This window comes from Podarcis filfolensis, assembly GCF_964270895.1.
Source record: "Podarcis filfolensis genome assembly, chromosome: 9".
Lineage (NCBI taxonomy): Eukaryota > Metazoa > Chordata > Lepidosauria > Squamata > Lacertidae > Podarcis > Podarcis filfolensis.
Genome location: NC_139610.1, coordinates 62,546,928 through 62,562,910, shown reverse-complemented (window position 1 = coordinate 62,562,910; position 15,983 = coordinate 62,546,928). Strand labels below are relative to the sequence as shown.

Here is a 15,983-nt window from a genome sequence, read left to right as displayed (position 1 = left end):
GCCAATAATCATCAGGCAATGGCAAAATTAAACAGGTTTCCTATGCTGATTGTAGGAAGATTCCATCCCCCCCCCCCCGGTAAGCTGGTTCAGAGTTATTTAGGATTTTGTATGTAAGTAGCTGAACCTACCTACTACTGGTGAGTTGGTGGCTAGGGGAATTTTTTACATTTCCTGAACTTTCCAAAGTATGTCAAAAATATATTGCTTCACATTCCTCTTTTCCTGAGCCCTGGTCAGGAGGGATACCTCTGCTTCCCTTTGAAAGATAGAGTAGATTTACAGAGGTACCTCAGGTTACATATGCTTCAAGTTACATACACTTCAGGTTACAGACTCCGCTAACCCAGAAATAGTACCTCGGGTTAAGAACTTTGCTTCAGGATGAGAACAGAAATCGTGCTCCAGCGGCACGGCAGCAGCAGAAGGCCCCATTAGCTAAAGGGGTGCTTCAGGTTAAGAACAGTTTCAGGTTAAGAACAGACCTCCGGAACGAATTAAGTACTTAACCTGAGGTACCACTGTATATAGAAATGGACAGGTTGAGCAGGTATTGCTGACCTGCAGAAGCAAGCTCACCAGCAGTGCTTTCCAAAGAACCCCCCTTCATTCCTCAGTTCAAAACAGCTCTGTGTATTACAAAATCCAAAATGGGATCTTGGGTAGTCAACCCCTAGGCTACTTGTCCACTTAGCGCCAGTACTGTCTGCTCTGATTGGCAGTGGCTCTCCAAGGTGTCTGGTTGATGCCATTCATGCGGTTGTGGCTCATGTGGTCAGGTGGGTCTGTTGTCCAGGATGGGGATGGGGCAGGGCAGCTGCAAGGTCTGGGATGTAGGGATGCTCCAGTTTTCCTCCAAGTTTTGCAATGCAGTTCTCAAGACAAGTAATGTGGGTAAAAATCCATGGATCAGGGTAAAACATGCATGTAATGAGTGAGAATGACATGCGAAATATTTTATACGCATGGAAATTGCTTTGCAAAATGCATATAGCAGGCAACATTGCATACAAACCTGTGTAAGGGAGAAATTTGCACCTGGATCCTGACAGATTTTTACGAGGGCTTTCAAATGATAATCGCAAAGTGACATGGAATAATAATTTAATAATCATAATTTATTATTTATACCCCGCCCATCTGGCCACACTTCCAACAGAACACTAAAATACAATAACCTATTAAACATTAAAAGCTTCTCTAAATAATAATAATAATTTGAATTATTGTGGAATTGTGGAGGTTTACATTTAAGTCTGGAACAATAAAAATGGATGGATTTGGCCACTCCCAGAGCCTCAGGTGGAAGTCCCACTTGGAAGCAATGCATATGCCCCCTTTATGCCAGAGACAAGTTTGTGAAGCTTCTGTGTTCTTAAGCACTTCTTCTTAGCAATTTATATAAAGCTTGGTTTCTCAAGCAAGCTTGGAGAAGCCCTTCCTGGCAGCTATTCCTAACATTCCTTGTGGGTGTCACGAGGAAATGGCTGAGCTGAGTGTGGGGAAGTGGGGAAGCTGTAGTTGCCCTCACGGATTTTCTTCTGCTTGGGTAAGCTTTCTCTGCCTCCAGTCCCTCATGTCTCACTAACAGGATGTGGCAAGGTTTTATTTAGGTCCAAGCTGGGCGCAGTCATTGGTGTATGTTTCCCCAGCACCTCTTCATAGGGATAGACAGTATTATTTCTGGTCTGTGTTGCTTTCACATGTTTTCATGTCCAAGTCCGTTTCGGCCCATTTCCATGTTAATCTGTGATCCGGTGGAAACTTACACTCGGATCAGCCCATTAATTTGGGAGGATCAATTCACAGCAGAACACACAAAATAAAACTGCCTTTATATCAGCCTTTCTCAACCTGTGGGTCCCCAGATGTTGTTGAACTACAACTCCCATCAGGGGTGATGGGAGTTGTAGCCCAACAACATCTGTGGACTCACAGGTTGAGAACCACTGCTCTATAGAATGCCACTATACACATCTATGGTGTGACAATAATAATAATAATAATAATAATAATAATAATAATAATAATAATTTGTAACTTGTACCCTGCCCATTGGGTTGTCCCAGCCACTCTTGGCAGCTTCTAACAGACAGCCACTCTTGGCAGCTTCTAACAGAATATAATCCTTGGAGAATAAAAATATAAAGGTAAAGGACCCCTGGATGGTTAAGTCCAGTCAAAGGTGACTATGGGGTTGTGGCGTTCATCTCACTTTCAGGCCGAGGGAGCTGGTGTTTGTCCACAAACAGCTTTCTGGGTCATGTGGCCAGCATGACTAAACCGCTTCTGGCACAACTGGACACCGTGACAGAAGCCAGAGCGCACGGAAACACTGTTTACCTTCCTGCCACAGTGGTGCCTATTTATCTACTGGTACTGGTGTGCTTTCGAACTGCTAGGTTGGCAGGAGCTGGGACAGAGCAACGGGAGCTCACACTGTCGTGGGGATTCAAACTGCCAACCTGGAGGATACAGCATTTGGAATACTGTGTACAGTTCTGGTTGCTTCACCTCTAAAAGGATACAGTAGACTTGGGAAAAGTTGAGAAAAGGGCGAGCAAAATGTTCAGGCATATAGTAACATAGCCTAAACATTAAGAAAAGGACTAAAGAAAGACTATAATAGCTACCTATTCGGGTAGGGGGCCCGTGACAACGCATCGAAATAATATTGATTTGATCTTGAAAGAAAATTACAATCAAGCTTTCTTAGTTCAATGTTATCCCACTAGAGTGCATGAACCAGAAACTTCCAGGTACGAAGCTTTCTGTGAGTTAGCATGTCGCAAGTTCCTGCCAACTCCGGATCCTACTAGAATATTTGCAAGTAGCGAAGTAGAAGCATAAATATTGTTGCTCTTGTGAGGCCTCACCCCCCCCCCAATTTTGACTGCCTAGGGTCCTCCACAGGGTTTAATCCAGCACGGTGTCTACCGCACACTGAAGAGGCAACCCACTTTTCAGTTTGAAATTTTAAGCTGAGTCTGAAAAACGGCTTGCCTCTTCCACTGCCTAAGCTGTCGCAGCAGACATGCTAAAGAAACTGCTAGCTGGGTGCAAACTTCTTTCCCTTGGTATCTGTAGCATGCCAGTTGGTTGTATCATAGCAGCAAAGGGCAAATTCAGCAGTTTCATTTCAGTGCTGCAGCTGTTCTAAGCATCCTCCCACATGGTGGCTGTAAGGCGAGAAGATATGGTAGCCCACAGATCTTTTTATGCTAAAGACGGTTCCCGGAAGCACTTCGGTACAAACTGTCTACTGGTATAATACATATATTAGCAGGAAGCGAGTGCGACTGGGGATGACAGCACTCTGGGTATAAATGTGGGTGACACTGCAATTGTTTACACTCATAAACCTGCAGGCATGAGAAGTGGCATAAATTTAGAAATCCAAATGAACCCTTAGCAAGATCCCTCATTAAATGCAAACTGGTCTAGTCATTTTGAGAACCACAGCTTATTTTTAGGGAAAACGTCCATTTGGAGGCAGAAGGGAAGTGGGGGCGGCCTGGATGCCTGATGACACCTTATGACATCACTCTCTTCCTCAAGGCTGCTGATTGGTCCTTTTGTAGCTGAAGCAGAGTTTAAATTCGTGCACCGTCATAGAAGATGTCAAAAACTGGTGTTCAAGAATTGGATCCCAAACTGATGTGCTTTGGTGGAGCAATTTTGAAAAAGGAAACCCTGGAGCAACCTCACTGAGACAGACACAAAGGTAAAATCTTAAATTATTTTCCTTGTTCCGATGCTGTTAAGAGTTAAAGCCATCACAGGGGGCACCTGCTGGAACTGTATTAATGAGAAGTCTTAAAGATGTGGGAGATTAATGAAAAAACATTAATGAATGATGAAGAAGGAGAATGCTAAGTCCCTGTTCTCATTATCTGATGTTTATGAGATTTATGCAAAAAGGGTCTTCAAATCATTTTGATACTCATTGAACAATGGAAATGAGTGTTTTATAAAATGTAAATTTGGATGCATGTGGAGATAAAACAATAAATTGGGAGAATCTTGCCTACAAACTTTGCCTCCAAAATACAATCAATCAATCAATCAATCAATCAATCAATCAATCAATCTTTATTACGGTCCAGAGACCCAACAAATCATTACAAATCAATACACAATTCATACAGCCTACCTCCAGGTTAAACAAGCATTTTGTTTAGAATATAGGGCTCATTTGTTCTTGCAACCACCGATAAAAACTTTGCCACTGCTAACGTGCTAACAAGTTCTGTGTGTCTTGCTGTTAACCAAGGTTGGTGGTTCAAGCCTGCCCAGGGACAGCTATGAGCAGGATCCCTGCATTGAACTAGATGACCCTTTGGGTTTCTTCCAATGCTACTATTCTGTAATTCTGTAATATTAATGCCATGTTTGGTAATAATACGTACGTGGTTTCCATTATTTATTGTTGAAATATGTGTGCCCCCCCCCCCCGGCTGCACAGGGCTTAGGGCTGATTTTTATGCATCATCTCTTGATATCTCATCACTTCTTATCTAATCATTTGATGAATCTCAGCATGGTGTCACCATTCAAAAGGATTGTGCTTCCATGTTTATCAGGCGATACAAAAGTTCCAGCTGTAGCGATGATGATGAATCTGTGACAGGAGATCAATACGCTACACATGCACCAAGAATGAAAGGGCCAGCTCCAAACCACAGTGCAAGGGTGCATGTACACTTATCGCTAACAGTAGTGACTGGCGCCCATCAGGACCAGTAAGGCAAAAGGCAGGGAGACCAACTGTAGGTGGAACCAGAGCCAATAATCAACAGTCACCCCCAACTCGTAAAAAAAAAGTGGGGAATTGCCCCTTCTCCTAATAGACCACCATCTACGGATCATTAGTCCCAATGTGTTTTGAGAATACTGTGTGCAGGTGATCACTTATCTGGAGCTGCTGCAATCGTTTCCCCAATGTTGTTGTCTTGGAGGTAGCATCTATATCTAGCTGTACAAAGGTATTGTGTGTGGCTGTGTAAAAAGGAATGACCTGGGGGGGTTGGTTTACTTTCCTAATTGCGTTTGTTCCCTTTATTTCATACAACTCAATCATGAAATTTACAAACTCATGTTGCAAGTGACTTAAGATCACTCTTGTCCGTTTCTTTTGGCGGGGGGAAGCTTAGCACTTAAAAATAAAGAAGGCACATTATTTATTTATTGCTTTTATGTACAGTGGTACCTCAGGTTACATACGCTTCAGGTTACAGACTCCGCTAACCCAGAAATAGTGCTTCAGGTTAAGAACTTTGCTTCAGGATGAGAACAGAAATTGTGCTCCGGCAGCACGGCCGCAGCAGGAGGCCCCATTAGCTAAAGTGATGCTTCAGGTTAAGAACAGTTTCAGGTTAAGAACGGACCTCCGGAACGAATTAAGTACTTAACCCGAGGTACCACTGTACTTCCTTTTCTACAAGTCACTCAGACATGGTTCTCCCTCTCTGCAATTAATCCCCAAAACACCTTGCCTTAGCAACTCTTATCTTTGGACATAGACTTGGGCTCCACACCACATCACAGAGAACTAGCATCCTTCCTACTGACCATAGCACAATTAGCAATAGCTCAGCAGCAAAAGAACCAGACTGAAATACCCCGGAACATATGGGAAAATAATACCTGGGATCCAGCAATGTCTGAGTGCCTTACCAAACACAGGGGGGCAATTAAAGGCCTAACAAATAGGGACACCTTCCAAGAGACGTGGAACCCCTTTCTTTAACTACGTTAAGGACCCAAGTCAGGATCTTGTTATGCCAGCCGCTCAATATTCTCAGTGGAGAAGTTACGTTAAGTAATATGTTTGAAGACTGAATGTGTAAGTTTATGTCTAAAGTCAATGGATAGGGCAAACATCATTAGAGGCATTGCTGGACAAGTGTTTAATGTTTAATGGTGTTTAATGGTTCTTTTATTGGTTTAAAAACCAATAAAATTTGTTTTTTAAAAAGAAATCAGTCCCCACCAGCCTGTGAGGTAGGTCAGGCTTAGAGGCAATGACTGGCCCAATGCCACCCAGTGAGCAAATGTTAACCCTGCTATCCCAGGTCTGAGTCCAATGCGCTAACCATTACAGCAGACTAGTTCTTATGAGTGCTTATGTGGATGTGTGAGATAGACCATTGTTTCTTTCACGTAGTTAGGAATTTATTTATTAAACAATCCTTTAAAGACTATTTCCATAGTTTTTAGGGGCGGGGTGTAGTGAGTCACCTATGAGTCATACCAAAATGCAGGTGTTGGGTCCCGATTCTCTGTTTCCCTCTCAGCCTTTTCAGGGGTACCTTTTGAAGTGTTATGAAAGCACGGTGGGACACAAAGCAATGATGGCTCTATATGTTTTATTTATTCAGCAGAATTTGTATGCTGCTTCATTGCAAAACCCCCAAAGCTGTTTACAATAAAATATACTTCTCAGAAAGGCAGTCAACATTCTGTGCACAGCCGCTAGATTATGTGCAGGAGGACACATTTTGCAAACAAAGTTCCAGGCATGCCCTCTCTATCAAAACACGGTTTTGTTTGTCCACGTGGTGTGCTTTAAAGTGCAGACCACAGCCAGACCAATACATTTTGGCACCTGAGGCCAACTGCAAAACAACGCCCCCTTCCCTACCACTACCAGAGAAGAAGGGGTGAGTGAAGAGTGAAGATCTACATCAAGAACCGGGGGGGGGGGGATAAAGATCTACATCAGGATATGCTGGCCCTGTGGATCCTGCCACCTGAGGTGGTCGCCTCATTTTGCCTCACGAGTGGGCCGGCCCTGGTGCAGCCTGTGTGCTCAAAACACATGAAGTAATAATTGCTTGGAAAAATAAAATGTACATGCAAATTTGGTTTTCTACTACCGTTGCATAGTTGCACATCATACATAGTGTTAGCAAGCAACACTGATTTGTTGCTCTAAGCTGGCATGAAATTGGCAGCTGGCCGCATGTGGGCTGAATCCACTTGCTAGCAACATGCAGTGGGCCATTCTGCCCTGCAAAAAGAAATGACTAGCCTTAGGAAGCCTGGTCTAGGTCTTTCTGCATAAACCAGTCAGGTGTGTACTCTGGCACCAGCATGGTGGAAAGGAGAAGTGATGAGGGACTCTTTACCATCTCTGACCTAAAAATTGCCAACACAGTTGCTGCTCATTCTCTATTTTTACACACTGCTTTTGATGTTGTTACAGAAACTAAAATGAATACGAAGAGGACGGCACTCTTGTTTATCTCCCTGTGGGCTCTATCCTGTGCTCGTCCTGTAAGTATTTTTCTAAATGCATTGCAACCCTGACATTTTAAACGTGTTTGGTTTTAAGTATGTCCTCAGCTCACCCGCTGAAATCAGTAGGATATAAAAACATGTAACTTCAACTGGCTTGTGTCCTTTGTGCTGACTTTCTTCTGAATAATTTCTCTAACAGCTACAGCATTCATTCATTCATTCATTCATTCATGTTTTTCTTCTTTTAATATATCCAGGTATCCAGACACCTAGGTGCACATCACAGGAGCTCTGAGGAATATTGGGTAAGCAGGCCATTGTGCTTTCTCTTTTATCAATTGATGAATTCTGCTACAAAATTATTTTAGAAGTCAGAAACAGGAAAGAACTCTCCCCAGGACCACTTGAGATCATCAAGTTACATTGAATGCAACACAACCAACCAAAAAACCAATTCCCTCAGATTTTGAGTTGTGTTGTGGATGAAATTACCTGGCCATCTGCTGCACTAGAATTATTTAGGCAGCATTTCTTGCCCTCCTCCTTAGTTTTCCCAAGAGTTGCCTTTTGTTGTGTCACACAGCCCACTGATGACCACTGAGGCAAGCTGGAACTCAGCCCTCGATAAAAGCAAGTCTTCCTTTGCTACCAGTTGCTGAGGAGCAGCTTCCACTTGGGTCTTCTGAGGCAAAGGCTCAATAAATTCTGCTGCCTGAGGCAGATCAGCAAATGGTGGTTCCTCCCCAAGTCAAGGTGCATAGTACCCAAGGACATCCAAGTTATTCTGGTACCTGAGGCAGAAAATCCCAGGAGTTGCCCCGCTTTACCTAATGATAGGGCCAGCCCAGCAAAGGAGTAGGTCACACAAACAAACAAAATTTGTTAGAAATACACCTGTGCACATGTGCCCCTCGAAATGTTGTTGGCCTTCAACTTTCATTAGCCTAGCCACCATGGCCAATGATCAGGATGATGTGAGTTGTAGGATGAAACAGCTGGAGCGTTAGGGGTGGTTGATATACTACCATGTGATAGGAGCCACACTATTTTTGACATTTACTATAATATAACAAATGCATAAGAACAGAAGCAACAACAAAACTGCAACCAGGCATTCCTTAATGTCCATCTTTTGTACAGGCTACAGCAATTGAAGGAAGCTTGAATGAGGTAGCTGATTCCACAGATGTTAGTGATGAAGATACAGAGAGCAGGCCAAGCACAAGCATGGAAAATGGAAGGAAAGATGTCAGTGAACGTGTGAGCACTAGCCATGAGAGCAGTGAAGGCAAGAACTTCATCAGGAAAGTTTCCAGTGGAAGCCTAGAGAGCTCTTCAGAAGATGACCATGAATGGATCACTCGGGACAATGATGACGGCAATTATTTCAGAGTCCACCACCAGACAGTTCAGAGGAAATGGGCAGATGACAAGGACTACTATGACCATGGGGACAGTTCTAATGATCAGTCTGCCGACGGAACATCTCTGGTAGGTATTTAAAAGGTTACTGTATAAACCTTTGAATTGAAGTAGCCAGAATTATTTTCCCATCATAAGCAGCTGAAAGTTTCATAGAATCATAGAATCATAGAGTTGGAAGAGACCACAAGGGCCATCGAGTCCAACCCCCTGCCAAGCAGGAAACACCATCAGAGCACTCCTGACATATGGTTGTCAAGCCTCTGCTTAAAGACCTCCAAAGAAGGAGACTCCACCACACTCCTTGGCAGCAAATTCCACTGTCGAACAGCTCTTACTGTCAGGAAGTTCTTCCTAATGTTTAGGTGGAATCTTCTTTCTTGTAGTTTGGATCCATTGCTCCGTGTCCGCTTCTCTGGAGCAGCAGAAAACAACCTTTCTCCCTCCTCTATGTGACATCCTTTTATATATTTGAACATGGCTATCATATCACCCCTTAACCTCCTCTTCTCCAGGCTAAACATGCCCAGCTCCCTTAGCCGTTCCTCATAAGGCATCGTTTCCAGGCCTTTGACCATTTTGGTTGCCCTCCTCTGGACACGTTCCAGTTTGTCAGTGTCCTTCTTGAACTGTGGTGCCCAGAACTGGACACAGTACTCCAGGTGAGGTTTAGTCACCTCAATTCAGTCAGATTCAGTAACATGAATGTTACAGAATATTAAAATACAATAATCTATTAAACATTAAAAGCTTCCCTAAACAGGGCTGCCTTCAGATGTCTTGTTTCTGAATCTCATTGTAAAAGAACCACCTAGCTTTTGGCAAAACAGGTGCTTGTTGGGGTAGAGGCAAGAGTGCCACTTGGCCTATGAAACTCTAAAAACAACGTGAAATAATAAAGTTTTGTTCACCTTCCCGTTTGTCGTCTTTTATAGGAGGATCAAAATGAGGTTCACGAAGACCACAGCGATATCAGAAAATCCAAAGAACAGTTTGATGTTGAAAACGATGGCATGCTTTATTCCCCTGATCAAGTCTTGTATACTTTCATGGGGAAAGGAGGAAGTGATCTGACCAATGATGAGGGTGCCAGTGGTGATGATGGACATAATGAGGAAGGCACTCATGGGGTAACTCCAAACAAAGGAAACGATCAGCAAACGTGGGTGACCAACGGGGAGCAAGATGGTGACAATGCTATCGGCCAACGCCATGATGGCAGTAGTAGCAGCAGTAGCAGCAGTAGTGAGAGCAGAGACCTTGAAAAAGAGAATAACCACATTACTGATTACAGCAAAAAACAAGGAAGTGATAGTTACAGCAGCAGCCAAGAGGATAGGTATGATTTTGATGACAAAGGAATGCAAGGAGATGACCCAAACATCTTTGAGAGCCATGACAGTGATTCTCACATGCTTCACGGAGATGTCCATTCAAAAGAAAGCAGCCAGGAAAGCAGCAGAGAAAATGGGCAGAGAAAAGCGAAACATCACAGCAAATCAGTGGAACAGTTTGCCAGGAAAGTATACCATTATGTTGATTCTGATTCAGATGAAGATCACAGCCCTGAAGAGGAAAAGTCCCTGCAGGAGGAGGATGCTGATTCCAAAGAAGAAAGCCAGTCTGTAGAAGATATTAGTCAATCAACAGAAAATGTTCCCAGTAGATCCAGAGAGCATGCAACCAGTCATTCCAGAGAGGCTGTAAAGCCTTCATCTAGGGGGCACAGCCGCAGTCAGTCCAAAGAGACCTTTGACAGCCGGTCCAGGGAAGATGTGCACAGCCGATCCAGGGAAGATGCGCACAGTCACTCCAGGAAAGATGCGCACAGTCGATCCAGGGAAGATGCACGCAGCCGCTCCAGGGAAGATGTGCATAGCCGATCCAGGGAAGCCAAGCATAGCCACTCCAGGGAAGATGAGCACAGTCACTCCAGGGAAGATTCTCACAGTCAATCCAGGGAAGATGCACCCAGCCGCTCCAGGGAAGATGTGCACAGCCGATCCAGGGAAGTCAGGCACAGCCAGTCCAGGGAAGATGTACACAGTCAATCTAGGGAAGATGCACCCAGCCGCTCAAGGGAAGATGCGCACAGCCAGTCCAGGGAAGATGCAGATAGCCAGTCCAGAGAACTCAGGGCTAGTCAGTCTAGAGAGGATGAGAACAGTCAGTCTAGAGAGGGTGATGACACTGCATCAGCAGAAGACATAAAGAGTGAATCCACTGAAGACAGCAGGGACTCCTATGAGAAGACTTTGAAAAAATCTGTAGAGATAAGCGACAGATCAGATGAACCCAGTGTTAGCAGATCTAAAGAGCAGAAGAGTGACTCTACTGAAGAAGTAGGAAAAGTGCCACCGAGGGGCAGTGAATCCAGGGAGTTTAAGAGACAACACAGCAGATCAGGTGAGAAGAGCACATCTACAGAAGAGAGTGAAGAATCATCCGAGGACACAGAGGAATCCAGCCAGGGTGACAGCAGGTTGTCTCAAAGTGCGTCGTCTGAGAGCAGCAAAGATTCCCAAGACAGCGCCAGCAGTGAAGACAGCGATTCGAATGCTCTCCGGTCCGAAGAATGGCAAGGCCAGCAGAGCAGATCAACAGAAAGCAGTGAATCCAAAGGCGAGGAGAACAGTCGTTCTATAGAAGGGGAATCCAGCCAATCCAGAGAGGACACAAAGAGCAATTCTGAAAGTACGGAAGACGACAGCTGGTCAAGGAGCATGGAGCTAGAAAGCCGAAAGTTAATGCTTGACATTTATCATAATAAGCCTTTTAGCGATTACGATGATAACGATTGCCAGGATGGGTATTAAAGCATTAAAAACAAACCCAACTCTACGTAATATTTTGAGGTCAAGATGCGACCTCATATTTTAATTTATTTTATCATTTTTAGCAATGTGAATATTGATAACAGGAAATTAGAGTCACCGCTGAATTTCAGTTAAAGTGAAATTCGAGATGGATCCTCTCTGGGGAGTAAGATTAGCAGAACAAACCACGTGAGGTTCGACACACTACCAAGTTGCCACGGAATTCTATCTAAAGCACAAGTCAAAGCAAATGTTGAGGTTCCTCCTCAGGTAAAACACCTGAGTAATTCTGAGGGAGACTAAAATATTTCAACAACACCTCAGAACAGTGGAAGCCACCAGGAATTTTGCCTGACACAGGGCAGTTCCATGCAGAAGTGGGGACAGCTGAATAGTCTTGCCTCAGGCCTTGGAGGGCTAAGATGGCTTGAGGGCCCCCCTCCAGTGACCAGCTGCATTTTTGTTTGAGTTTATAACTTTATTCTAACAAGACTTACGTTCCAGGCCTCAGACAAGCTCTGCACTGGCCTGCCACACAGGTTGGGAATCTGGGGCTGCTCCCGTGTTGCTCTCCTACAACTCCCATAATCCCATTTGCCATTCTGACTGGGACTGATGGGAGTTAGGAGTTCAACAACATCTGAAAGAGGGTTCCTTACCCCTATCCTAGCAATCTGTTCCTGCCACTACCACTGAATTTTTGGGGGGCTGTTGTGTATGTGTCTTGCAAGGTAAAGGTTAAGTCCAGTCAAAGGTGACTATGGGGTGTGGCACTCATCTTGTTTCAGGCTGAGGGAGCCGGCATTTTCCACAGACAGCTTTCCGGGTCATGTGGCCAGCATGACTAAACCGCTACTGGTGCACGGAGGACCGTGACGAGTGCCAGAGCGCATGGAAATGCTGTTTACCTTCCCACCGCAGCAGTACCTATGTATCAACTTGCACTGCTATGCTTTCAAACTGCTAGTTTGGCAGAAGCTGGGACAGAGCAACGGGAGCTCATCCCGTTGTGCAGATTCGAACTGCCGACCTTCTGATTGGCAAGCCCAAGAGGCTCAGTGGCTTAGACCACAGCATAGCCTTATTGGAAACAGTAATCCACAGAATTAGCAAAATAAAAGTCCCAGGACAGGTTGTCATTGTAGCAGCTGATGCCTGTTCCATTCAAAAGAAGGCCTTTCAGTAAAGTACTTGGGGAACCACCTGCACTATGAACCCCAGCTACATTTTAAGAGCCCCTACATTGTGTCCCTTCCATTCAATAAATTAGGTCAGTAGTGACGTAGCAGAACTTACTTTAGCCCCTGCCCCACAGCAGTGAAATCCCCTGCTTGTCCGCATGCTGCTTGGGCCTTGTTACTGGCATCAATTGGCCAGTTCCTGTGACGTCAATGAAGAGACAACAAGGAATATATTTCATTCTCTCCATTCTTGGGCATTTATTTTTTGCTGTTTGGAGAGTGGAGTTTATTTTTCTTTTCTTTTTTGAGGGTGGGTCCTCCTCTGCCTTATAGCATGATTGCTTCTTCCACTATTTAAATGTGGTGAATGCATGCATGACTGTTTATTTCCTTGGTGCCAATGCAGCCTCGTTTTTAAAGAGGACTAAGAGGGAGCTGGTCTTTCTATGCAGCAAAGTTGCTCACATACAAAAAGGCTTCACCCCCCCACACCTCCAAATTTCATTTGAATAATTGAAGCACCCCAAATACAAGACTGGTTCTTGAGGAATGAGAGCTCTAAAGGAGGACCTATTTTCCATTGTTGGTACAAAAGAATAAGATCACAGCCATGCACAGCCTAGGGCAAACACTGATTCCAAATATATAGCAGCCAGCTCCAGTACGCACCTGTGTGGTAATGATAAGACATCTGTAAACTGTAGCAACTGCACAGATAGAAAGCAAAGAAGATATTTGCCACATGCCTGTGCACATAAGCTGTTCACACAGCCTCAGAGGTATAATTAATACAGGATGTATGTAATATTTTGTAATAAATGTATAGCTGTATTGGGAAAATGCTGTGGGTTATTTTCTAATCCCTTTTTTATACAAGTGGTCCTAAGTTAAAAAAAGCAACAACACAACTCTGTATTTACTAATAAAGAACTTTAAAATGTAAAAGAAAAATTAGTTACCTGGTTTAATACATCTCTGTTGAATGGCTTTGATATATTGCCTGTTGGGTGCAGGTGTCAGAGAACAGAAGCAGGAGTGTGGCAAGTTTGTAGGTGGAGATAAAAGACAACAAACAACACACACCCCTCCCACCAAACAACCTCCCAAAAAGCTAAACCCTCTCAATATAAACACACAATATTTGGGGCCAGGAGGCATTGATGGGCAGCAAGGGGGTATCTGAGAGCAGCATGATGCCCAGTATATGCAATCCAGCCATATACCTGCTTCTTCTGAATCTCCAAATTTTGTTAAGCTTGCAAACAGGGGTTGGATTGGGGAATATGTCCAATCTTCTGCTTATGTTACCAGCCCCCCAAACTCATATCTGGGCCTGAACCCAATGAACTTTGCCAGCATGTCTATTTGTGTCGCCAGACAACCACTGGACTTAGAGTATCACCTTCTGTACAATAGCAATAAACAGGCCAGCTGCTCCCTCTTCTGGCGAGCCAACCCACGGGTGGACAGAGCTGCCTGGGTCTTGTTGACAAAAGTCACCAGTTTAGCATCCCCAATCCTTTACACTTTCCCAGTTTAACTTGATGTTCCTCGGCTACGGTTCCCAGAGCGGTTTAACAGTCCATCCTGCTTCCAAGGGAACTCTGGAAATTGTAAGTCTTTGAGGGGATTAGGGGTTTCCCAACAACTCCTAGCACCATAGGTGTCTGCAGCACATTTCACCAGGGTGTGCAGCCAGCACTCTATAGGCAGGGCTGTCTTAAGCATATGCGGTGCCGGGGTGCAAAGATGCGCCCGGTGCCCCCCCCCCAGGTTGCCCAGTCCCAGGCATGTAGGATGGCAGAGCTGGCCGCCAGCCTCAGTGTCTCGTTAGCTTGGTCACCCCCGAATTTGCGGTGCAGAGCCACCTGAAGCAGAAGAGCCTGCTGTGGCGCTCCGACCGACGGGCGGGCTCTTCCCCGGACTCAACTCTCGGGCCCTGGACTCTTGGCCTGGCACCCCTGAGAGCATGGCGTCTGGGTGCCCCGCACCCCTAGCGCCTATGGGTAAGATGGCACTGTCTATAGGGCTGAAGTGGGGGGGGGCAAGAGAGGAGGAGCCACCAGCCATTGAAGCTGCACCTTACTGGGCCCTGGGCTCAGCCTCCTCCTGATGATGTGATGTTGTGCATGCGCCACATGCATAACATCACACACACGCATCGCGCATCATGCACATGACACACACGCTGTCTCTGGCAGCCAGGGAATTGTGCCTTCGTGGAAGAAGGGGCAGGACCCAGGCTGTTGCCTGAGGCCACGTAACAATGCAGGGCCCCCACAGCACGTGTGCCAAAAAAGCACCCCCACAGATCTCTCTTCCCAAAAGGTGGCAAAAGTTAGGCTCCTCACAAGCCAATTGAAAACACACTCCCAACCTTGCAGGAATGGCTCTTCCCATCTCTCCTCAGCCTGTCCACACCACTGTTGTCCTCTACATGTTTGTTGGGCTACAGTTCCCACCATCCCTGACCATTGGTCATGTTGGCTGGGGCTGATGGGAAATGTAGTCCAACATCTGTTGGTGGCAACTGCTGTCCTAGAAGCTGCTGCGAAAATAAACTGTGATGCTTTTTAATGGCCAGCAAGTGGCACTGCTGCTTAATGTCAAAAGAATCATGCCATTTGCTTTCAGTTTGAATTGAAGATGTGCTGTGCAAACCTTCCATATAAGTTTGTCAAAAGAAGCAATCTTATCAGAGAGAGAAAATGAAATTGGGGGCTGGGGGTGGTTTCCCAGAACTGAGTCCTGATGGAAATTTGTCGAAAGCACTTCTAAAATAATCTACACGGAACTTGGTTGTGTAAGGGGGTAAAAAATATTTACCGTATTTTTCGCTCTATAGGACACACTTTTTCCCCTTCAAAAATGAAGGGGAAATGTGTGTGCGTCCTATGGAGCGAAGACGCCATAGCCCTGCGACCCTCTCCCGGCTGGAGAGGTGTCGCGCGGCTATGGCAGGAGCCTCCATAGCCGCGCGTCACCTCTCCACCCGGGAGAGTGCGCGCGGGGCTAAAGCAACCCCCCGCGACCCTCTCCCGGCTGGAGAGGTGACACGCGCCTATGGCAGGAACCTCCATAGGCGCGCGTCACCTCTCCACCCGGGAGAGCGTGCGCGGGGCTAAAGCAGCCCCCCGCGACCCTCTCCCGGCTGGAGAGGTGACGCGCGCCTATGGCAGGAGCCTCCATAGGCGCGCGTCACCTCTCCACCCGGGAGAGCGCGCGCGGGGCTACAGCAGCCCCCCGCGACCCTCTCCCGGCTGGAGAGGTGACGCGCGCCTATGGCAGGAGCCTCCATAGGCGCGCGTCACCTCTCCACCCG

General features: G+C 45.7%; 1 protein-coding gene across 1 annotated transcript; it reads left to right on the top strand.

Moving 5' to 3' along the window:
* The first annotated feature begins 1,498 nt into the window (after positions 1-1,498).
* Positions 1,499-11,872, top strand: LOC310742689 (uncharacterized protein). Its single transcript, XM_083572110.1, has 6 exons — positions 1,499-1,549; positions 3,559-3,724; positions 7,208-7,278; positions 7,500-7,547; positions 8,383-8,733; positions 9,600-11,872. The coding sequence occupies exons 3-6, from the start codon at positions 7,216-7,218 to the stop codon at positions 11,478-11,480; spliced, it is 2,343 nt and encodes a 780-aa protein (XP_083428236.1). The 5' UTR covers positions 1,499-1,549; positions 3,559-3,724; positions 7,208-7,215; the 3' UTR covers positions 11,481-11,872.
* Positions 11,873-15,983: the final 4,111 nt, after the last annotated feature.